This window comes from Ctenopharyngodon idella, chromosome 23 (assembly GCF_019924925.1).
Source record: "Ctenopharyngodon idella isolate HZGC_01 chromosome 23, HZGC01, whole genome shotgun sequence".
NCBI lineage: Eukaryota > Metazoa > Chordata > Actinopteri > Cypriniformes > Xenocyprididae > Ctenopharyngodon > Ctenopharyngodon idella.
This window is the reverse complement of record NC_067242.1, coordinates 24,255,532-24,279,962: the sequence shown is the minus strand read 5'-3', so window position 1 is coordinate 24,279,962 and position 24,431 is coordinate 24,255,532. Positions and strand designations below refer to the sequence as shown.

General features: G+C 37.3%; 1 protein-coding gene across 1 annotated transcript in view; it reads left to right on the top strand.

Annotated features, from left to right (window-relative positions):
• Positions 1-237: 237 nt before the first annotated feature.
• Positions 238-24,431, top strand: part of bmp6 (bone morphogenetic protein 6) — a 53,787-nt gene continuing 29,593 nt past the window's right edge. The window contains exon 1 of the mRNA XM_051883010.1: positions 238-1,358. Within this exon, the coding sequence (XP_051738970.1) occupies positions 980-1,358 (379 nt within the window). The 5' untranslated portion in view covers positions 238-979. The remainder of the gene's footprint in view (positions 1,359-24,431) is intronic.

Below are 24,431 nucleotides of genomic sequence, written 5' to 3'. Positions count from 1 at the left end.
TGAATGGAGTTTTCTACATGACGTTATAATCTTGCACTGTTGAAATTTAAGTAGAACTGTAGCGTTACGGCCGCGTCGCGTCGCTCGCGTGCAGACTATTGACACCTGACATGAGAGCTGATATTGTCATTTATATGTAAAAGAAGACACGTAGACGTGTACGTAAAGACGAGTTTGAGGATGTTAAAACTGTCTTGTAAAGCTCCACCTCTGGAAGCGAGCACTGGGGCGGGCTCGAGACGCGTCTACCTGCTTCAGCCCCGTTATTTAAAAGCCTCTGAGACAGACGCGCTGTCCACTCTACAAACATACTCTGTGGGGATCAGCCTAGGGTTAAATCAAAGAACTGAAAATATATATAGTAATATATAGTAAGAAAAAAATACTGTATTGGAAGTGACGGACAACTTATTCCTTTATTCCTCGTTTTGAATTATCCACAGGAACTTCACATTTGAAAGACATACAGAAGTTTCCAGCTGTCTTCTGTCCGGAGCGAAGTATCACGCCGAAGAATTGATGGAGATTTTGAGAATTGAAAAATTCCCTGGACAGCTGCATTTGCTTTGCACTGGATAATACAGTTTTACAGAAACAGGTTACAGTTACGACCCAAAGGGGGTTTTTAGCCTGATGCCACAGGAGAACTAAGTCAATAACTTTATTCTGTAGTTCTTCAGAAAACATCTCTGTACTGGTGCTTTAAAGAACCCAGAAACCAGCAAACCGATCTGAAGATCTTATAATGTAACATCAAGAACCTTTTAATCTCCAGGAGATCATACAGGCAAAATGGTTCTTAATGAGAAGAAGGTTCTTTGCTGAACCTAAGAACCATTGAAGAACCTAGTAAGATCTATGGCGTGAAGCAGAAGAGAAGAGGACAGTTTTCCAAGTGATTATATTTAGAAGTGATTACACCCTCATCATCATCATCATCATCATCATCATCACCACCACCACAGGACTGGATGTAAAGATGACAAGCGTCTGGTTTGCTCTGCTGGGCTTCTTGTGGAGCTCTTCTTTGGCAGGTAGTAGTTCTGTACTGGACGGTTCTGAGCTTCAGCCCAACTTCATACATCGGAGGTTACGGAATCAGGAGAAGAGAGAGATGCAGAAAGAGATTCTGTCCATACTGGGACTGAACCACAGACCCAGACCGCATCTGAACAGCGGCAAATATAATTCAGCACCCCTCTTCATGCTGGATCTGTACAACAGCATGTCCACTGAAGAGAAGAGCGACGTGGATCAGTACAGATCACTGTTTACCACCACACGACCCGCTTTAGCTTCACTTCATGACACCGAGTTCCTGCACGACGCGGACATGGTCATGAGTTTTGTCAATATGGGTAAGATGAAATTTTATATTTCCAGTTTCACGATTGTATCCATTTTGTTACAGAGACGATGCATAAGGGTATACTGGTCGCACTACAAACCCAATCAGCGTCTGCGAAGTTAACCAAATGTTTATATATATATATATATATATATATATATATATATATATATATATATATATAGGGTGAATTCAGGGTGATTGTGACACTTTTTGCCATTGAGATGACTTGGAAAAAGTGTCGCAATCAACCTGAATTCATAATGTTATTTTAGTAATCCATTTTAAATAATTATTTTATACATTTATAAAAATTTTGGCCACAAATACTCCACAAATTACCTAAAAAATGTATTAATAAATCATGTTTTAATCATCTAACTGCTCGATTTATGACTTAAAGGTGCTTCAGTTCTGTTGAGATGTCTCAATGTCATCTAATATTTTAAGATAGCACAAGCACTTTTCAGGCAAACAGAGAGGGTTGTAAGGTTTCAATTGATAATAAAACAATAAATATATTGATTATTAAATGAGCTACACCTGTGGTTATTCTGCTTGGACACCTGTGTGAACTGACTTTAAATCCATTAAACGTTGTTCATAATGGCTCAAAAAGTGTATTTTAAGTGTATTTCTAGTGCAATGACGTAAGTGAACAAATATATTTTTCTCTTTATTTTGAGCAGGATATCTACTTTTTTAAACATTTAAAGCCGGTCAAACTTATTTTTGTAAAATATTTTGCTTGAACATGTTCTCTGATGTTTTTGTATTTGATACTTTGTTACCTAATGCAATGATATTTACACATTTTTAAGTGTAAAATAAGTATTTTTGTGGCCGCTGTGTTTGTAAAACCTTTGCATGCAAATACATTTTATAAAATAAATTGTTTAATGAATCTAAAAATGATAGAATTCCCCCAGGCCATCACTGCAAAATGTTTATTTTTATTATGCCTCCTGGAGTGAAAATGCTTGATTTTGTTCAGATTTTTTTGTGTCATTGTTTACTGTAGCTTGCAGGATTAAGGCAGTTTAATTTTAAGTAATTTTTAATTAAAGTGCACTTTGTATTGTCAAGCATTTTGATATTTTGCTCATTTACCATGGTAAATGAAGTACCTTGGAGTACCATCATGTTCATCTGTACCAGATGAATCATAGTGTCGCCTCAGTAGTTTTTTGTAAGGTTCTGTTGGATATTACAGTTCAACACTTTTTTTTAACTGACATCTATCAAGTTCATAGTGACCCAGAGCACAGTGTCAGACCACAAGTCTGTTTATGCTCAGGGATTCTGTGTGGTTTGCTTCAGTAAACACAGACCTCATTAATGGAGGGAGTATTTGTGTCCAAGATTCACTTGTTTATGTGAACTTCCCTCTACAGGGGCCAGGAGTTGCCCAATTAAGTTAATTATAACAATAAAAAACTTTTCTGGCTCTACTCACTGCAGCTATGGGCCAATTGTTGGGTCAGTTGCCAGAGATGCTTTTGTGTGAGTTGCGCCATTCTAGTTGTTGTTTAGGTTCATTTCAGAGCTCATTTCTGTCTGTTTTATAAGTTGATAAATGTGATCTGGTAGCGGTTTTCTGCAGTCATTTGAGCACTTGATGGACACATGTCATTCAGTGCTGCTTGAAAATTTGCAGTGTGTCAGTGACTCAATTTGGTTAGTTATTGGATATTTTGCAATAGTATTTTAATATGGTTTTGTTCTAGACTCTTGCAAGTCATATCATTTGTTTTGGATGACTTGCCTATGATTCAGGTGTTATTTCTTCTCTGGCTATTTACTGCAGTCATCTGTCTAGAACACCTACTAGTCTCTGAATATAGGAGAAAAAGGAAGCACTGGTATATATTAGCATACAGAAACTGACCAGTGTTGCAATTCATCCAGAAATAGCCAGGCTTGTCGCAGACATTTGGATAGTCAATGTATCCTATGTGAATCATCTCATGACTGTCGAAACAGTAGTGCATATTTCCTTTTTGTGGCTTCATGAGTAGTTGTTTGGGAAAAAATGACTGTTTTCCATGGAGTTCCATTTTAGGCTCAGTGTTTACACTTATTTTATACACTGAAAGCATACATTGGCTGTCAAACTCTCAAAAAAAAAAAGCATCATAAATGTAGTCCATATAACTTGTGCGCTATATTGCTTTATCTCTATATCTGTTTTTTTTTTGTTTTTTTTAATGCTTTACAATAGCTTTGTGTAAGGAACAGACCAAAAATGAAATCTTTATTAGAATATATGCAAGCAGGGCCTAAAATTAACACTTGCCAAGCACCAAAAGCGAGTCAAAATAGGAGTTGGTGAGTATATGAAACGGTGTCACTCACCAGTTGGCCGGTAACATTTTTATGAATTCTAACAATGCATGAGTGTGAACAAACGTGAAGAACGCTCAGGACAGTTGACGGGCCAGTGCTGCATTGTCACGAAAGTTTAAGCGAATACTAAACTAAGCTCTCTTTCATGTCTTCTTGCACTTAAGCGGACAAATTCACACAAAATTATGTAAAAAAAAAAATAGTGAGTATCTTAGTAATCATAGACGTTATGTCTTAAATGAACGTAAACAGTTGAAAAAGACGCATGTGTACAATATCAGTATATTATATCCATGCATTCGCTCTTAAAGTGACAGCAGCCTAATATTCCTGCTGCTGTCTGTGTTTTTAATGTTAATCAAACAACAAAGGACAAAGAAAAAAAAAAAAACACTTACTGCTCTCGACTGAATAACTTTAATAAGGATTAATTAATAAGGATCAGACCTACCTGAAAAACCTGAAAAGCACTGTTTATTTCATTTGTATTATTGTTATATTATATTTATTTGTGCTTTTGCTTGTAACTTGATTATTTGTTCTCATTTTATTACTGACTGTTTACTTGTCTTTTATAATGTTTTAAATTATATTAGTTAGGCTAGTAGTTTTAGCTGTGGTATCAAAATTGGGATAGAGAATTGTGAATTTTCACTGGTATCTAAAATGTTAGTGTCATTACTGCCTTTCATGAACGGTAAAAAATATTTATGGCCGGTAAATTTTCTTAAGTCACCGGCCATTGGCAGGTGTGGCAAAAAGATAGTTTTAGGCCCTGTATGCAAGTACTTTTATGATAGTTTGATGATGCTTTTTGCGCTTTTAGAAGCTTTGGAAATACACTTTAATAATCAAGTTTGTACCCTCCCTTGTGAAAAAGAAGTACACTTTAGCATATTTTTAAAAAGAGTACTCATTGCAGAAATAATATATTTTCACATTTGTTACCCAGAACCACAAAACCAGTCATAAGGGTCAAATTGACATTGTATATCACATGAAAGCTGAATAAATAAGCTTTCCATTGATGTATGGTTTGTTAGGATAGGACAATATTTGGCCGAGATACAACTATTTGAAAATATGGAATCTGAGGGTGCAAAAAAATAAGAGAAAATCACCTTTAAAGTTGTCCAAATGAAGTCCTTAGCAATACATATCCACTCACAAAAATACATTTTTGATAAATTTACTGTAGGAAATTTACAAAATATCTTCATGGAACATGATCTTTACTTAATATCCTAATGATTTTTGGCATAAAAGAAAAATCGATAATTTTGACCCATACAATGTATTGTTAGCTATTGCTACAAATATACCTGTGCGACTTATGACTGGTTTTGTTGTCCAGAGTCACATAATGAATGAATAAACTAGCTTTAAATGTAAAATAAATGAAATTGAAATGTAATGTTGAATAACACACTACAGTTAAAATTATAATCAAGTACTTTACATGTACTTTATTATGTTAGTCAACACATTAAACATTAAAATAGATGATGACAAAACTGTTTTCTCCAGAACTGCTTTATAGATGAATTGAACTCATACCATAATTGATACTCTACACAGTTATTGAACCAAACTGAATCAACACTGAACTGATTTCAACTGAATAATGACTGTTTACTGCTTTAGAGTAGAATTTAATTGTGTTAGTGTCATTGAATCTTTATTTTCCTTGAAACAATCTGTAAAGCGCTATATAAATAAAGGTGGCTTGACATGACTTGACATGAAAGCATGCTACATGCAGATGTCCACTGAAGTCGAACTTTGAGTTTGACAGAATTGCATTTGAGTGATCTTTGTGACAGATTCAGGAACATCCAATGTTCTTGATGTCAATCCCAATTTTTCCAGACCAGTCTTGCTCTGTTTACAGAAGGGTATAGGATACCCTAAGCTTTTCTTGGCACAGAAAATGTTGAGGAAACTCCCATCTTTTGTTTGCACTAGTAATATTGTGTGTTTGTCTTTTTTTTCTGGATAAGGGGGGGATCTGCCAGTAATCCAGGGAAAATCCATAGGGGGAAAAGCATTTCTGTTTTCTCTCCTTTGGTCCATCATTGCTTTTTTCCACCTGGATCTTTTGTGTTCACTCACATTTCCTCCTATAACTCTCATTACAAACACATACGCATTTCAAACTCATTCTTTTCCAAGGCACACGTCTTAACTAGAGCCCAGCTGTCATTTCCCCACTTAGCAAAGTCAACAGCCACCCAGGAGAGCACAGGTAAGCTTCGCTTTAGGCCTGTAAAGTAGTAAAAGTGACCCACACATAGAGTTTTAGGGGGTTTCTTGGGAGCTTAACAAGGTCTAGACAATCCTGGCTTCTTATAACTGTATGAATCCTGTATTTCACAATGCGCTTTCATTTCGCTCTTCCGCTCTTAATAACGTCTTTTAGTGTCCTGAGCTCCAAATCTGGGCTGAGCTGTTTGTTTTGCACCACAATGTGTTTCTAAACCCACATTTTATCACATAATTAGTTTGCCGCAATCAATCAATGAATTGTTTGATGTTGGCAGGTTATGCACAACATGGATGACCCATTGAAAGACTGCCCGTGGCTCACAGACACAGGAGGGCTGTATCACTTCTAGTCTGCATGCGGGCGTTAACATGGAAATTAAGGAAGGAATTTGAGTTATGCTTTAGCTCAGTAAAGAAGGAAAGGGATTTCTCATGGGTGACTCAGCAGACTGATAAGAACTGTTGAAAACACGCAGCAAATGAGACTAATGGCCAGGCACAGATGAAATCTGCAGACATTTTTTTGCACTACGTGATTTGAGGGAAAATCGGCAAGTCTTTGGGATGGTTTTAATGTGGTAAAATATATGGAACTGAGACTCATTAGCAAATTTACATGTAGTCATTTAGCTAAAGCTTATATCCAAAGTGACTCAAAAATGGTAGCTGAGAACATTATCAAATTATGAACTGATCATGAAATTTACACTATTTACTTTCTCAGTGCATGTAGCTACCTGGTCTTCATGTGCACAGTTCATTGGTGAATGTTATCCTACCCATCAAGATAACTTGCTTTGCCACTGAAAAATGTTCTTAGCTTCTAATTGTTCTCTGTCATATGGAGACCACCACCATCCAATCAATTCCCCAGAGATGAAATCCCTCTCTAAGGTTTTTCTTTTTGAATATCGTGAATCACAGCCATACATCTTTACAGAAGTAAAATGGGTTGTGAGCAGTGTTTCAGCGTTACATCGTTGACTTTAAAGCTGCAGTATGGAAGTTTTTTGTTGTTGTTGTTGTTGTTAAAAATGAATAAAAATCAATTATTAAGCAAGTGTGTTTAAAACAATTAGTGTTCATAACTGTCTCCTTGAATTACCCTGATTCACAACTGTAAGTTTATAATAATGACTTTATAATAATTTGAGCTGTCAGTTTGGATTTTGTGGGCAGTGTTGGGGAAAGTTACTTTTAAAAAGTAATGGATTACAATATTGTGTTACTCCCTAAAAAAGTAACTAATTGAATCACTAGTTACTTTTTATAGAAAGTAATGCATTACGTTACTTTAAATGAATAAACCTCAGGCTGAAGAAAATGCAAATTCACACCTGAACAGTAGAGGGAGCAGCTCAAACAAACCTTTCAGCTGTGCTGCCATTCTAGATCGCAGAAGAATTTTTTCCCCTTACGAAAAAATTCATTTTTTCCCCTTATGAATCTGTTTAATGGAGCACTCTATATGTATATAGGTGTGTTTGGGTTGTTTTAGATATTTAAAAAAAAAAAAAATATACATCATAGAGTTGTTTGTGGTGGGGTAAATTAAACGCGATATGCAGTGATGTCACAATTGTGTTGCATTGTGGTATATGGAGCTGTCTGAAGTGTACATATAAAGTAGACTCGCTCTCGCGGCAGGGATTCCCCCGAGGGGAAGTGCTTAGGGAAGTTTGTGAGTGCTTGTCTAAAAGTGGAGTGGAACGCAGCCTAAGGCTGCATCCGAAATCGCATGCTCTCTTGAGTAGGCACTTATTTTGAACAAGTAACTACTTCACCACTGCTAAAAAAGTATGTTCTATATAGTATGAGTGTGTGTAGTATGAATGAAATACATCCGCCACGTTGTCATTATCATGTGACCTACCAGCGTCAGTTGTGTCGCTTTACTGCCATTCACAAATCCTCTCCCATGGCCTCATGGGATCATATGCACACTTCAGAATCTCACTGGAAGAAGCAGATTATCTGTATACTTTTTGCCTACTCTTTTATGCGTACTGTAAATTTGGACATACTTCTTTTGTCACATGCTGTTTTTAGCCTATTATATAGTAGGGAAGTATGCGATTTCGGATGCAGCTCTCTAAAAATTAATTATTGCGTAACTTATTTGAAAAAGTAACTTTAAATTTAAAAGTAATGGTCGGTGCCAATAGCCTAGTGGTTAGTGCGCAGACATATGGCGCAAATGCGTTCATGGCGACCTGAGTTTGATTCCTGTCTTGAGGTCCTTTGCCGATCCTGCCCCCTGTCCTCTCCAAATAAAGGCACAAAAAGCCCTTTAAAAAAAAATAAAAAAATTTAAAAGTAATGTGTTACTCAATACTGAAAAACTAAAAATTATCTGATTATGTAACTCAGGTTACTTGTAATGCTTTACCCCAAACACTGTTCGTGGGAAATGACAGTTTTGCGTCATTTTTCTTTGCGTGGTTACATTAAGTCTGTAAACAGAGAAGAAGGTCCGGATATTACAGCGCATATGCGGTGGGAGGTGTGTTTGTTCTGACAGCTTGTAACCATAACTATAGGGCAACATTATTAACACAATGGATTGTTCAACATTGGACTGCTTTTCAGAGATGGCGACAGCTCCAAGACTTCAAAGGGTTTAATATTGACCCAAAGATGGCCATTTTTTTTTTTTTTTTTTTTTTTGCTTGACAGGTAAGATACCCAGCAATCGTTATGTAGAATGTCAGAGTTGTCTAACTTTTGTAATGCTATTTAGCTTACATCATTTTCAATGAATCAAATGAACTGTGGAAGACATGTACCTGCTCAAAAGACATTATTTATGGATATTCATCTTTTTTGTTTTGTCTTTCCTTTTTGGAGAAAAGTTTTGTGCTTTTGAAGTTGTTAGTGACTTTGATAAAATGATACCATCATAGAATATATCCAACTCATGTAATTACCAAAACAATGTTCCTCCTCGAGTAACTTGCAGTTTTATGCCTCAAAAGAGGCATAAGAGGGCCAAATCTTCCCTACTGCTGCTTTAATAAACAAACATACAAGTGGCAGGGTTTTGTGTATAACTTACTCAATGAGCACTCCAATTCTTCATATATCTGAAGAGAATTTTTTTGTGCACAGATTTGGTATGAGCCTTCTAACAACTAATATGCTAAATTGCCAATTAATAATACAAAAACTGTTATTTAAAATTATTTGCTCAGTATTTTTGTCTTATGTTTCCAGTAAAATATCTAAACATTTTTAAATCAAGATACATTTACTTGAGAAGCAAAATGACAAGATATAGTCTTGTTTTCTGAAAAAGTCATCAAAATTAACTGACTTTATGCTTAAATCAGTAACAAATATACGGTGTAAAAGAAAATAAAAACTTGTTTTCCCTTCAAATTAATTTTTTTTTTAGCCCATTGGCAGATTTTTTTTTCTTGTTTTAAATATAAACTCACTTAATTTTGATAATTTTCTAGAAAACAAGACTTAGGGGGCATTTACACAGAACTAATTTTTTCCATTCCACTGCAAAATTTTCCATTGTTTTTCAATGTAAACACACACTAAAACAGACAACAAAATGTTGAACTATTGCATTCACGCCTCGCATCTTTTGCAGCGTCCCGTGCATGACGTGACATTCTAAAAACATGGCACTCAAGCTAAAATAAGTTCAACTTTTAAAAAACTCATCTCCAGACCTTGCTCCTTTTTTTGTTGCTCCACTGACCTCCACTTAAAGCCCGGGATACACTGCACGATTTTAGCAACCCTATAAGAAGATCATTACAAATCACACTGTGCAAAATGGATCTATTAAATTTGGGTATGACATGCAAAAAAAAAAAAAAAAAAAGTGCAGTGTATCCCGGGCTTAAAGGTTCAGTGTGTAAATTTTAGCGGCATTTTGAGGTTGCGAATTGCAACCAACGGCTCAGTCCACCACTCTCCCCTCCCTTTCGAGGCACATAGAGAAGCTACGGTGGCCGACACAGGACAAAGATGTCGTCATCTGAGACAGCAGAGAGTAGCCAGTCAAGCAAACTCACTCTGTAGAGCAGTTTGTCCGTTTAGGGCTACTGTAGAAACATGGCGGCACAAAATGGCGACTTCGATGTAAGGGGACCCGCGGCGTATGTAGATAGAAATGGCTCATTCTAAGGTAATAAAAACATAATGATTCATGATGTAAAGTCTTTATACACCACTGAAAACATAGTTATGTTTATTAAATTGCATTTCTGTCAATAGATCCTCCTAAATATAACACACTGGACCTTTAACAGCAAAAATGTATTCTGTGGGAACCGGCCCTTAATATCTTGCTGTAGTTACAATACTTGCCTTTAAAACACATACAAACAAGTAAGCTTTTTGCAGAGACTTTGTCCACATGGACCTTTCTTACTTTCAAAACACTGGTTTCTTGGTTTTGTTGTTTTTTTTGCTTTAGTGAACAAAATGGCTTTTGCTGTTCTTCTCTCTTAGCCTGGGGTCAGATCCCCTCATTCTCTGAACTAAACATTTTTGGACTGTGATTATCTGACAAAGAATGTGAGTTTTAATCTCAGTTAAACAGACACGCTAAAGTTGATGATCGTGAGGTCAGGAGATAAGCTTCTTTCAGGGAATGTCCTCTTTGCTTCAGTCTTAGCTGTGAAGTCCCGATGCTATCTCTGCGTCTCACGCCATAGCCGTCAGACATGCCCCCACGGCCACCGGTTCCTGCGATCAGTCCTGAGGAATGTGCCGTTCTCTGCAGGTAGCTGCTGTCTTTGACTGAAGCATCTCGTGTTATCAGGGATCATATTGAATGAGGAATGAATAAGGAACTCGGAACAATAAAACTTGCCTTGCTGTTGCCTCTGGCTGTGAATCTGTCAGATAAGAGGGCGTTTGTTAAACCGATGGATAGAGACGTGAAAAGATACCACAGAACCAACATCTGATTACGTGATAAATCACTTGTCGGATGAATCACATCCATGTAGCCATTTAAAATTGTCACGAAATAAGGGGTCACCACCTGCTTATTCCTTCAAACCAAATGTGTGGTATCTTTCACTATAGCGTGCTGATGGCCTGACGTCAAACACGTTAAAGCCAATGCTTGAACCAAGTCTGTGCTTGAAAGTGAAACGCTTATGTAAAGTCAGAGATGTGTGGACAGCAGAGTGTGACCTCCCTGCCAATCCTTCTGGGTTAACCTTTGACCCCCATATAAGGTCACAGCTGAGCTGTCACCACTGGGTTAAGACCTATAGGTATGCAACATTTGTTACCATATGATGTAATGTAACAGAATTATATTAAAGGGTTAGTTCACCCAAAAATGAAATTATTGTCATTAATTACTCACCCTCATGTTGTTACACACCCCCTTCGTTCATCTTCGGAACACAAACTAAGATATTTTTGATGAAATCCGGGAGGTATATGACTTGTCCATAGACAGCAATATAATCAACACTTTCAAGGTCACAAGGTACTAAAGACATCGTTAAAACCGTTGATGTGACTGCAGTGGTTCAACCTTAATTTTATGAAGCGAAAAACGAAAATAACGTCTTTATTCAACAATCTCTTCTCTTCCCTGTCATTATCCATACACAGGTGATGCAGTAAGCACAGTGAAGGCTTCCATGTTTATGTCTGAACACCGGCTCAGTATTGGCCACAGCTGTACATGTAAGCAGCACGGCACATGCGTGTGATGCTGACGCAGGTGCCGGCCAATAATGAGTTGGCATTCTGACGTAGAACCTGGAAGCTCTGGATGTAAACAATTTTGTTTTGTTTTTACGCACAAAAAGTATTCATAAAATTAAGGTTGAACCACAGCAGTCAACGGTTTTAACGATGTCTTTAGTACCTTTCTGGAGTTTGAAAGTGTTGATTATATTGCTGTCTGGACGAGTCATATACCTCTCGGATTTCATCAAAAATATCTTAATTTGTGTTCCGAAGATGAACGAAGGTCTTACAGGTGTGGAACGACATGAGGGTGAGTAATTAATGACAGAATTTTCATTTTTGTGTGAACTAACCCTTTAAGGGTTGATGTCATATTTAATTTAAAGCAAATGAAAACTAAACTAAAATGAAGACAGATATTGACAATTCAATTGACTAAAAATGTCTCAAAAAAGAAAAAAGAAAATATTTGTTGTGAAAATTAGACAATATAGAACCAATTAACACTGTGAAATACTGAATGGACTTATTCTTTTTGTTTCACAGTCTTGTTTTCAATGTTAATGAACATTAGATTTTTAGATTTACTGAAGAAAATGCAAGTGGTGTTTGTGTGGTTTCTCAAAAGAAAAGTAGAAAAGTAATAGCTCACTTCTCCTGTAAAGGGCTATCTGGGTTTTGTGTCTGTATGGGTGAGTTTTGCACGTTTAGTTGTCTTTCCAGTGTTTTCAGTTGGTTATTCATTGTTTGATTATCAGTTACACTCAGTTACACATGTTGTTCATTTCGTTGATTGGTTTGTTGTGTGTATTTAAGCCTTGTGTTTCTTCTTGTTCTTTGTCAGTTCTCCTCGTGATATTACAGTTATTCTGTTCCTATTTCTGAGTGATTTGAGTTTTGTTTAATAAATATATGGACACTGTTGCAAACAGATCCAAACATATAGCATAAACAGTGAAGAAAAATTTTAGCTTTGATGTTCTTTACGATTGTTCTAAAAATCTAAAGAATGAGTAGTATATGTGCTCAATCTTTTTTTTTTTCAAGTATTTTTGTGTAATCTACTGGTAGTGAATATGTAGGGGACGTCCATTGTCCACTTTAGAAAGATGAACTGTGGAATAATATTCAGACAGAAAACAAGAGTGTGCTGATTGTCATGACAGTGTCACGATTGATGTGACTCTGATGCATCTGTTGCCCACTGCTTCTTCCACATCAGTGGAAGAATGCAGACATCCAAGAACTATTAAAAGAACTTAATGTCATTAAATTGCCCCATTATGCTTTTTCAAATATTACCTTTCGTGCAGTGTGTAATATAGCTGTTTGTGAATGTAAAAGGTCTGCAAAGTTTTAAAGATCAAAGTGCACGACAATTAAAGTTATTGTATCCTAAAGAAAAAATTGATTCTGAAATGTCTCACTTCCTGTTGCATACATACATAACAATGTGACAAATTTGCATAACGCCAGTTTATGCTCTTCATTGGATACCCGTGAATAACGTCTGCTTTGACCCGCCTATAAACATTTTGGCTCATGTTGTCGACATGTTGAGAAGACACTGTTTTCAGTGCTGCGAATCCACTTTGCGTGCACTTCAAAAAGGTTAAAGACTCGCGCTGGAATTGATATGGAAAAAAATGACAGCATCGTTACTGTTCGTATCACTGTGTATCAAGCGCTGAGGAAGCCTCCAGAGCTGAAACATGCAATGCAAGCAGTAGACCAATCACAACAGACTGGACCATCTGACCAATCAGTGCAGAGTAGGCTCGCAGTAAGAAGGGGTTTAGAAAGACTGAATCTTCGAACTAACCGTTTTCAGACTCTTTGAGAAATGAGAAGATGTGCAATGTATATTATAAGAAAATTAAAGTGTTTTTTGACCTTGGATGCTTGTAAATCTATTGTAGGAGACCTCCAAAGCAAAATTAGGAACATTTAAAATAGCATAATAGCTTAAAATAATTTAGTTCCTGTTTTTTTTTAAAACAATTCTGGAAGAAACCAATCCCTCACTGACATTATAAACACACACTCTCCACCCGTGGCGGAATGTCACCCAGTGCCCTCCACAAGTGAATAGGAAATGCGTGAGCGCTCTAGATTTATGGCTCCACTGCTTTCTTCAGGCAGCAATGAATGTGTGTTCATTTAATGGTCAGTAGCACAATGAAGAGTCTCGTGGTGTGCTGAATCAGTCATCTAAAGAGGTTGCATTGTCAGAACTTTTAATAACAATCAGACAGAGTGAAAAAAAAAGAAACACGAAAAGCATGTTAAGCCCAAAGTATTTACGCGTACAGTTAGCATACGCACATTTGAATGCACAGGCTTTTAAAGTATACTTCATTTGATAGCTAGCGAGAACAAAGGCACTCGATACATACACACTAGAAAGATTCATCCTTGTTCAGTGTCTGCGCTATTTCTGTCCAAAAGTTTTGAGTGATAAAAATGTCTTTGTACTCATTTAAACTCAGAGGTATCTTTTAGTCCCCTCACACAAGCACTTATCAACAGACGTCTATTGTTTCTGCCGTCTCCAGTAGTTTGTTGATGTTCTTGTTCTGTCTCATCCTTTTCTTTTTTGACTGCGAAACAACGGCCTGGGCCAGTGTTGCCACCTTGACAAGATAATTAGAGTCAAAAAAATTCAAAGCGCCTATGCGAGCTGCATATACCATTAACAAGTATACCGCTAGGGTCCACATACAGTGTGTGTGACATGAATTTTGTCATTCGTACTGAACGCATGCAGCACATTTTTTCTAATTGTGCATGCTCTGTCCGTGCACATGTCGCACATGTAATTTTTTTGGCGCTAGTACTGGCAGGAAATGTAGGTGGGAGGAGTGAATGAACAGCGCTCTCTCATTGAGTAAGCCACTTAACCCCCAATCACTCCCCAGGTGTCGCAGCAAAAATGGCTGCCCACTGTTCCGGGTGTGTGTTCACTATGTGTGTGTGTGTGCTCACTGATGTGTGTGTGCACTTGGATGGGTGAAATGCAGAGCACAACTTCCGAGAATGGGACACCACGTCACTTTCAAACTAACATGGTGGTACCCATCACCCATTACAGATCAATGTTATATTTCACGATATAGGTAAAGTTTGTACATAAAGTAAAAATAAATTAAAACCGATACATCGGTTATGCAGCGCTATTTTGGCTGCTGTGTGTCACATGACAGGCTTGATGCATTGCAATGGAAATAATACGGTGATACATTCTAAAATAATGGTTGCCTTAAAAAACTCATGTGAGGGGGCTTAGCATATTTTAAACTGAGTTGTGATGTGTGAAAGGGTTAATTGAGCATGAGATTGGTTATCGGTTACACTTAGAATATGTCCTACCTAGAGTTTCCAGGAGGAACAAATCTATGGAGGTGGATGTCAGAGGATACACACAGCGACAAAGAGAGAGAGAGAGACTTTGGCTGTTGTACTTGCTGCTCTGGAATGCAAGCCACCAATATTTTGACTTCTCCTTTGGAAACAGCTGCGTTTCCTTTTTCAAAGATATTTTTTCCTTATTTATCAGATCCCTTAGGGGAGATCCATCTCTGCTGTCTGACACAGACTTCCTCCTCTAAATCTGTGTCTCTGGCCAGCCCTGAGCTCACACACACCTGCTGCAGCACACACAGATGGCTCTAACAGGTCTCTTTGCTTGGCATGCTCACACAGACACAGACACACAGGTAGCCACTGTTGCATGAGACACTGCACACAATACCTCAATACAAACCACCAGTGTATATAATATATCTATACCAAGTATACGTACCAAATTAGGCATTCCGACCCCCTAACTGATGGAGAAAATCGCCACCTAGGGTGCTAAAAATGGTCAGAAATGGTCCTAGGGGTTACTGTAGGTTTCACTAACCCTAACCTTTCAATTTGGGGTGGGCGGTAACCGGTACAAAATATTCTAAACTGCAGGAGGTGCTTGATATTAAAGGGGCTATATGTAGAATTCAGAAACCTTTGTTATTAGCGATACTGGTGGCCGTTAAATGAACTGCAGCCAGCAGCTTATTGGTCGTGCTTGCACTCGTGCACATGTAACGCACAAGAGACTGGACGTGATTCAATGCTCTGATATACTCATGGAAAAGTTATTTTTCATTCTTTTTGTAGAAGTTAAAAGAAGTTGGAAATCCCTTTGCAGCGATATAGCCTACTGTTAATGAACATCCAGACAACCTAGAAAGTTGGGGAAGGTCTAGTCTTGCTTAGCCACCCCTTCAGGCTGACGGCAGAAGGTCTGGACTCCATCACAGCTTTCGTTGGCCAAGGACCACCCAAGAGGACGTTTGACTGAGATGTAACGCAGCCAATCACAGATAGTTTTGTTCTGCGTCATGTTTAGGGGTGTGAAAATGTCCCTACAATAACAGACCGGCGTGCATCTAATAAATGATTCATTCAAGAACATTGTGCAAGATTACTGCAACAATGGAGCTGCGAACTTCACATACTTTTGAAAATCCTACATTTAGTTGATCCTGGTAAGAGCTCATTGTCACAGTTGTAAACACGACAGCGTTCTTTTTCCATAAGGGGGTTTGGCATCATGCATTTGTTTCCAGGCGGACCGTTAAAGAACGCAACACACACGTCTCCTGGACATCTTGTAGAATTCCACCAATCAGATGACTTCGAAAATCCTGAAGTGTTTCCAGTTAAGTGTGCCATATGCATCAGATGTTCAGCCAATGGTTCGTGGGCATGACGTCTGAGGCTGAGACTAGGGAAGGTCTCATTTTTTAAGTTTTGTTACAAGCTGTTCACACATTGGCAAAACAAAAAGCGATTAATACATGAAAATTCTTACATATAGCCCCTTTAGAAAGAGTTATGAAAGGGCACCTACTGTATTATGCTTTTTTTTTTTTTGATTAACATTTCCCTTACTGTGTAATATAGCTGTTGGTTCATGTAAACAATCTTAAAAGGTACAAAGTGCGAAGTCCACGCCAAAGGGAGGTAATCTCTCCGACAGAAAACACTTGCCTGAAATGCCTCATTTGTACTCCTGTCATTATTTCCATGACTTAGCTGCATCACACATTTTCATTAGCCCACCCTCAAAGAACTGTTGGGTAAGTGATTTCAAGGAGACTGATTGTCGTACAGCATCAAAAGTGATTAATTGACAGTAAGGCTATAATATTATTGGTTTACGAGGCATGTGTTATGCAAGTTGGCCATTGCGCTTTCTCCAATGGTAGAACCACAGAGGTTGGCATCTCCTCATATATTTAGACTTGATACAGCTTTCCAGAGTAAACCTTTAAAGTACCATTGGTCCGTAATCTTTTAGTAATCTTTTGTATAAAGTGCTATGTAAATAAACATGACTGGAATGTTGAATTGCAGAGCTGGTGCAAACAAATTGCTAAGATCAGATGCTTTCTAAACTGCTGTTTTCTCACCGCTGTAATTTTTGATGTGCGTTTATTTATTTTGTTATCAAAATTGGTTTCAAGAATTGTGAAATGTCACTGGTATCAAAAATGTTGGTAATGTAACAATCAAAATTTTATCTAAGAATAATTATATTGTTATAGTAAAATAAAATTACTCATATAGTCATATACAATTTTGGTCATATTGCCCATACCTACTCTCAATAAATAAATGAAATGTCAGATCATGTTGGTTGTTTAGAAAAGGTGTGCTATTACTTTTACAAGTAATTAGACTTACATTTTTTACCTGCCAGACAATAAAACCAGTGCTGCAATAAAAAAAAAAAAATTATATTCAATAAATCTGTCAAATATTAGTTACATCCTTAAAAAAAAAAAAAAAAAAAAGATGACTTGTGTTGCATTTATTTCCCCAACTGGAAACTAAACAAAAAATTGGACAGATTTTATAACATTATTTATCTTCAAGAAAATAAGTCCAAGCATCTTTGTTGTGTCATTTTTAGACTTTGGGTGTTGAGGCCTGTGCTCTAGTAACGCTATTTGGATATCTCCTTTTGTGAGGTTGCCAAAGCACAGACTACCATTAGTCTATCCCAAAATGTTTTGTCAGCTGTTCTCATGGATTATGCCTTTATTAATGTTTCTATATGCCGAAAAGAAGGAAAGAATGGGACTGTTTATTTTCCAGACCATTTCCTCCATTTTATGGAATTTCCTCCTTATACAAAAAGACATTATAAAATTTGTTGACAGGTCGTTGGCTTGTGTCGGCACTCAAGTGAAAATGGATTTGTTTTACGCCTGTTAAAGACAGAACAGCTGACTCTTGTAATGTCTGTTAGACTGTTGCCCTACACATATGCAGAACATAAAGTAAACAGTTCTCCTACACAAAGCAAGTTAACCTGACTTTGTGCCTGAACTGTTGAACACACACACATGCACAAAATTCCTCTCTGTTCTGTATAATTCTCCTACTGACACACAGGTATGGCCATCTGACTGCGGCCATTCACTATGGAGACGATCCGCTTTTCTGATGTCTCACAGTGTCTTGAGAGATCTTTTAACAGTCATAATTATCATAAATTACTGCTGTTCTCTAAATACCCTGCAACTACAGAGCAATGCAGACAGATTTCCTGCATGAAACTTCAGATCAGTCCAATGAAGATTTGATCCAACATACTATAAAAATACATTTTCCTAAAGGTCACTACCGCAAAATAAAACTGACAGGGTGATTTAATGCAAAATAAACCTGACAGTTCCTGATGTGAAGCAGAGAATATATTACAAGGCAACCTGCCAAATTAAAAAAAATGGACCTGAAACATTGATTTGAGTGTAAATTATTTTATTATGTGAGAATAAAGAGAGTGTGAAGTGATATGAGAGACATGAAACTAGTGCAGTTATACAGGAAATGATTTGCTTGGAACAGCAGTCGTTGACCAATCAAGTATTCCTGACAGCCGTTTTATGATCTTAATTAACTGTTATCAGAAGATTTGCAATATATTTTTACATTCCTTTATGTTCCTTCATAAACCACTTACAGCAACTTTGATGTATTTCATCATAAGGGTTTTCCTAATGGAAGAACATTATTACTTTTAACTTAAAATATAGTAAGTTTAAAACATTGTACTGTATAACTACAATCTGTGAATGAGTGTGAGCTTTTTTCTAGTGCTCACATCAACCAATGGATCTTTATGACCTTCTCATCTATGGTTTGTCATAAGCTACTGCACCTCTTGCTGACCTCTGCTCAGAGCTCTGACTCCTGTAGTGGCGCCTTTGATGCTTTGCGTGGGTCAAAGACCTAGATCAGAGTTGTAGAAAATACCCAGGGAATGCTGTGTCAAACTTCTGCCATCCCCCAGCTGCCCGAGTACAAAACCCCATGACAAGCAAGACTTCTGGGCGGCCTAATTTATCTACATGCAGTTACTATATTTCAAAACTACACACTATTGGAATTTTATTAAAGAGATATTTCACCCAAAACTGAAAATTCTGTCATCGTTTACTCATCCTAAAGTTGTTCCAAATCTGTATGAATTTCTTTCTTCTGCTGAACACAAAAGAAGATATTTTGAAAAATGTTGGTAACCAAACGGTTGATGGGCCCCATTGACTTCCATATGTAACAGACGTAGGCTAGTTTGAGCTGTGCGTGTAAACCTCATCTCAAGAGGCATTTTAGTGACTGACTTCGGTCTTTAGCCTCCTTGTTAGAGCACCCGCCTCGCATGCGGACGGGCCTGGGTTCGAGTCCCCCTTAGAGTGGGTGGTTCGAACCAGAGGGGCTACAGTAGTGGTCTGTACAAGGATCGAACCCGGGACCTTGGCTTTATCAGCACCAGTGTTACCCCTCAGGTCCTACTTGCCCTGCTTTGTGCGGACCTCAAACCCAGGTCTCCGGTGTGGGAGGCAGGTGCGCTAACATGGAGGCTAAAGACTGCAGCCTTTAGCGTCAGTCGCTAGTGCAGCTCTTGAGGCAAGGGAAGTGAAGTTTATCTGCACAGCTCTTATTAGCTGGCCTCTGTTACACATAGTATGGGAAAGAAAAAAAAAATACTGTGGAAGTCAGTGGGGCCCATCAACTGTTTGGTTACTGACATTCTTAAAAATATCCTTGAAGAAAGAAATACATACAGGTTTGGAACAACTTGAGGGTGAGTAAACTATGACAGAATTTTTATTTTAGGGGGAACTATCCCTACCCAGTCATTAGTCCCTGTGTTAAATAATCCAGGGGTGTGTTTCTCAAAAGCATCATTTGCAAACTATGGTTGCAAATGCTGTCTTTAGCATTTTAGTTCAATGCTTTGTGTCTCTTAAAACCATAGTTCCAATGAACACTCACAAACAGCATCACAAATTTGTGTGATCAGAACCACAGCTCTTGACCTATTGTCAGAAGCATAGTTTCGTGTTAGTATGACATAGGTCATGTTCATGAGAAAAAAAGCAAGCTAACATGTAGTACAACCTATATTTTTCATTTTATACATTAACAAATTTCAATCTATGTCTTTTAGTTTGTCAAGAGAATGAAAACGGCGTTTTTGAAGAGTGTGCATATGTGAACCCCGGAGTATGACGTAAGAGGAGACCTGCAATTCAAACAAACATCTTTAGATAATACAAAACAACGGAGAACAAAAATAGTAGTTGAAGTAGTCCTTGTTTGTTATTTACAGCAATAATTTGACATTAATTCAATCTCAAACTGTTTGAACAATGGATGTGCAATGAAATTATTATGGTTTCGGGAAACAGTTGTGACAAGCTAGTTAATGTTGCCAACAATGCATTGTACTATGGGCAGAAAGTTAAATCATTGTATGCAAATCACAGCTCAGGATAGTCAGAAACCGAGATTTAACACTATAAACCAAGGGCTAACATTTGGACAAGACATTGAACAAGTAGTTTTAATTGTTTCATTAGCCACTTTCACATGTTCAACCCAGTAAATTGCCGTTAAATTGCTGGATTGCCTTTTCCAGTAAATGTAATCTGCTGATCACACAAGCAGGGAGTTTCAGTCTTTTATCGTTAAGATACCATTCACACATTTGTGCCAAAATCCTAGGAAACTCTGTGATGTCAACCATTGGAAATTACCTTTAAGCATTTTTTCGTTTTTGTCATCCACCCAAATGAGGAGAATAACTAGTTTTATTTGCATCTAGACTTGTGCCGATATTCGGTAATGCGATATATTGCGATAATGAATATGCACTATATTGTTATCGTGGGCACTTCAAAATACCGTAAATAATAATTTATTACCAATTATTAAAATTTTTATAATGCATTTAAGAATATTTTCCCATCAACCGTATAAAATGCACAACACCGCTGTATCCTGCGTCAAAAGAACAAGCGCTCAGATGTAAACAAGTCCAACTTGCATGAGAAGCACATGGCGGAACAAGTGGAGACGCGCTGAATGAAAATGCACGTTCACTCTCTGACAGCAGAGGGCGCTGATGGAACCATGCAGCGGTTACCCCGGAAACCCCGCAAACAAAGCAACTGCGCTAGTGAAGTTTTTAAAATGCTTCAAACAGCCATTCATTTTTTTTTGTAATCTCAATGTTGTTCATCACAGCATCAAATACTTAATACTTAAAGACTTAATAGGCTAATTATTTTCAAACTTAAACATTTTTATATTTTAATCTGGACTACAACATGCCCTAATGATTAGAAATGTTCTGCATATGTAATTTTTTTTTTTTTTTTTTTTTTTGGAGATTTGCAAAAATGTAGGTGGAGGCATGTTTTTTCAACGAGCCTATGTTGGAAATGTTACAACTTCCCATCCCAACAAGTTGATAGAACTGATTTACTGGTAGTTCTCAACAGCTCCTGTTCACTTATAATCTCTAAATGGTAAAAAGCCAGAATTTTTCTTCAAGGCTGTATGTGTAAAAAGTCTGTCTGCCTGTCTATCCATGGAAATGACACCACATAAATCCACTTTGGTGGGCTTAAGTCTTCCCAAAACAAAAGACAAAGCCAGAAAAATGAAAGGAAAGCAAAGAACGTCACTGAGATTTTTAACTTAATTTCAATTCCCCTCAGAAGATGTTTTGAGAATTTAATTCATGAGACAAGAATGAGCCAATTTGTGATGGTTTTCTGTTGCTAAACAACTTGTCATTAAATTGTAGGACAGCTTTTCATACTGTATTACTGTGACACCAAAATACAGTGTTAACTGTTCTGGAATAGGCTTTATAACCATGGGTTATAAGCAGTTTGGTTAAAAAAAGTTTTGCTGGGTTTGGTTGAGTGCTATAAAGTGTCATTCACGTTTTTAAGAGTGTCAAAAACAAGTGCAGTTGTACAGATGACAAGCAAGTCGCAGTAGCTTTTCATTACAGAAGTTGAAACAATTAGATTGTGGGGGAAGAGAATGTGAACGGGGATTCTGAAGATAATTACATAAACACAGATGGATTCTTCACATGCCTGGCTTCACAGCACATTTTTATTGGTTAAACTGAAGGAGACAGCTTTCAAATCATCTGAGTCTGAATGTTTCATGTGCTGCAAAGACGCAGGAAATAATTGCAGGCTTTGGGTACACTCAACTTTTTTTTTTTCTCACAAATTTGTGGTGACTGATTTTGGATTGGACAGAATAATTAAAAAGCTTAAGATATAAATTATGCCTTAATCCTTAACAGAAACTTGTTGGTAGTGACTTGTTTTGCACCCAAGTACTGCATGTATAAAGTGGATGATTATATACATTGAAAGTGTACATTATACAGTTTATTGTATGCATTGAAAATCTGATTTGTTAAGATCAGTGTAATTATTTTAAACGAACACATTAACACCTCTGTTATTATCAGAATACAGTTTATAGTAGGGTCATTTCTATTTTCCATCTCCACATTCACTTAAATTGGTATAAGCTATTAAAATTATATCATTTCAATACATGGAACTATCCTGTAACATTGTCACTGTATTTTTATGTAAAATTCTGTCCACTTGAGCTAGCGGTTTGAGAAATGTATTCAAATCTTTCAACCAGCTTTAAACTTACACAGTCAAAAATTTTCTATAGCATCTCCTGGACACTTCATAGAGCAAAGAGTCTGGAATATAGGTCAAAATGATTTGTAGGATTGACATCAGTGTAGCGCCCCCTTTGGTCTTGGAGGAAGTGAATTGTTTTTCTTAGTGGTTGTGGGCAGGGAGGAGAAAGTCAAGATGTGGTGAGTGAATCAAATGCAAATGACCACCGGACTACTTCAGGGGATGTGATAGAAAACATTTAAAGTACGACTCGCATGTGACCACGGACCACACTGAAGCCTGACTGCCCAGTCCATGCAGCCGTATGCCACTGTGATTGGCTAAAAAGAAAATTTCTGTCTCTCTCTCTTCAGGTGTCTGTTTCTCTGTCTCACCTCTGCGTGTTTTGAAGTTTTTCCATATCTTCTCTGTAGGTCATAGCCCACTGCTTTTTCTCCTGTGTGGGCTAATGACAATAGCACAGAAGAAAAGAAACAGATGTTATGCAGGTGGAAATGGAGAATCAGCCTTAATTAGAACAACACCGATCTTTATCCCAGACCCCTTTATCAACTTATCCATTTTACACCGTAACAAATATTAATACATATAAATACATTTTTAACTATTCAAATTTTTTATGAAATTTATTCAACTTTAACTATTTACTGTATATTGGCATGTTTTACAGTATGTTACGTTTGTTCCATTCAGAGGTGCGTTTCCCATAAAACAACCTAACTTACTGCTTAACCACCATAGTACAATGCATCATTTGAAAAAAGTTTTAGGTTGGTTCAACAATACATGACTGTCGTTAATGATGCCATGCGCAGATGGTAGAGTAATAACTTTTGCTTATTAATCATTTTGAGACTGAAATTAGTGTCAGATTATTTTAGTTAATTTACACAAACAACAGAAAGCCCTTCTTTTTTTTTTTTTTTTTTGGTCAAGTTAACATGCAGTAAGTAAATTGGAGTTACTTTACACCTGTATGCATGCGGTTCATTCAGTCAGCAGCTTTCTCCACAATGTAATTTCTCAGAGATACCGCAGTAATGAACATGGCATCTGAGGACTACTTCACTGTTTTTTTTTTTTTTTTTTCTGTTTGTAATGATAGACTTGCGACCATAGTTGGCTAACAATGCTTTTGGAAAACGCATCCCTGTTTAGTTAAGGGTTATTGTATTATTTTAGCATGTTGTGCTGGTGACAACACCCTGATGTGTTGGTGTGTGTTTCCAACTTCAATCCCTTCTATTTTTCCATGTGTATTGTGGTCTGTTATGAAGATACAATGCTGTTTGCGCAATTTTTTAGCATTGTATCTGGTCAGATACAGTAGTATACATTCATTCCTTTGGTCTTTTGAGGTTTTATTTATAATTGTCTGAATTTTGCCCCTATAACCAGTGTGAATTTAACAGGACAGCGATAAAGTCAGGTGCATCATGCCACAAAGGAATGAGGTTTCTAAAGTCCTTTCACCAAAAAAAAAAAAGAAAAGAAAAGTTGTTGAAGCTTATCAGGGTGGACAAGGTTACAAGCAATTTCTAAGCCTGTATGGCTCCAATGAACTGACCATCCTGCCAGAATTATTCCAAGATTAAGGTATAATATTATCCAGGAAATGACAAAGAACTGCAGAGCAACATTCAGAGATCTTTAGACCTCTCTCACCTTGGTTAACGTCAAAATAGGATCTATGCCAGAGTAGCAAGGCAGAAACCAATGTTGACCAAGAAAAACATAGAAGCGTGTCTCACATTTGCTAAGAAGCA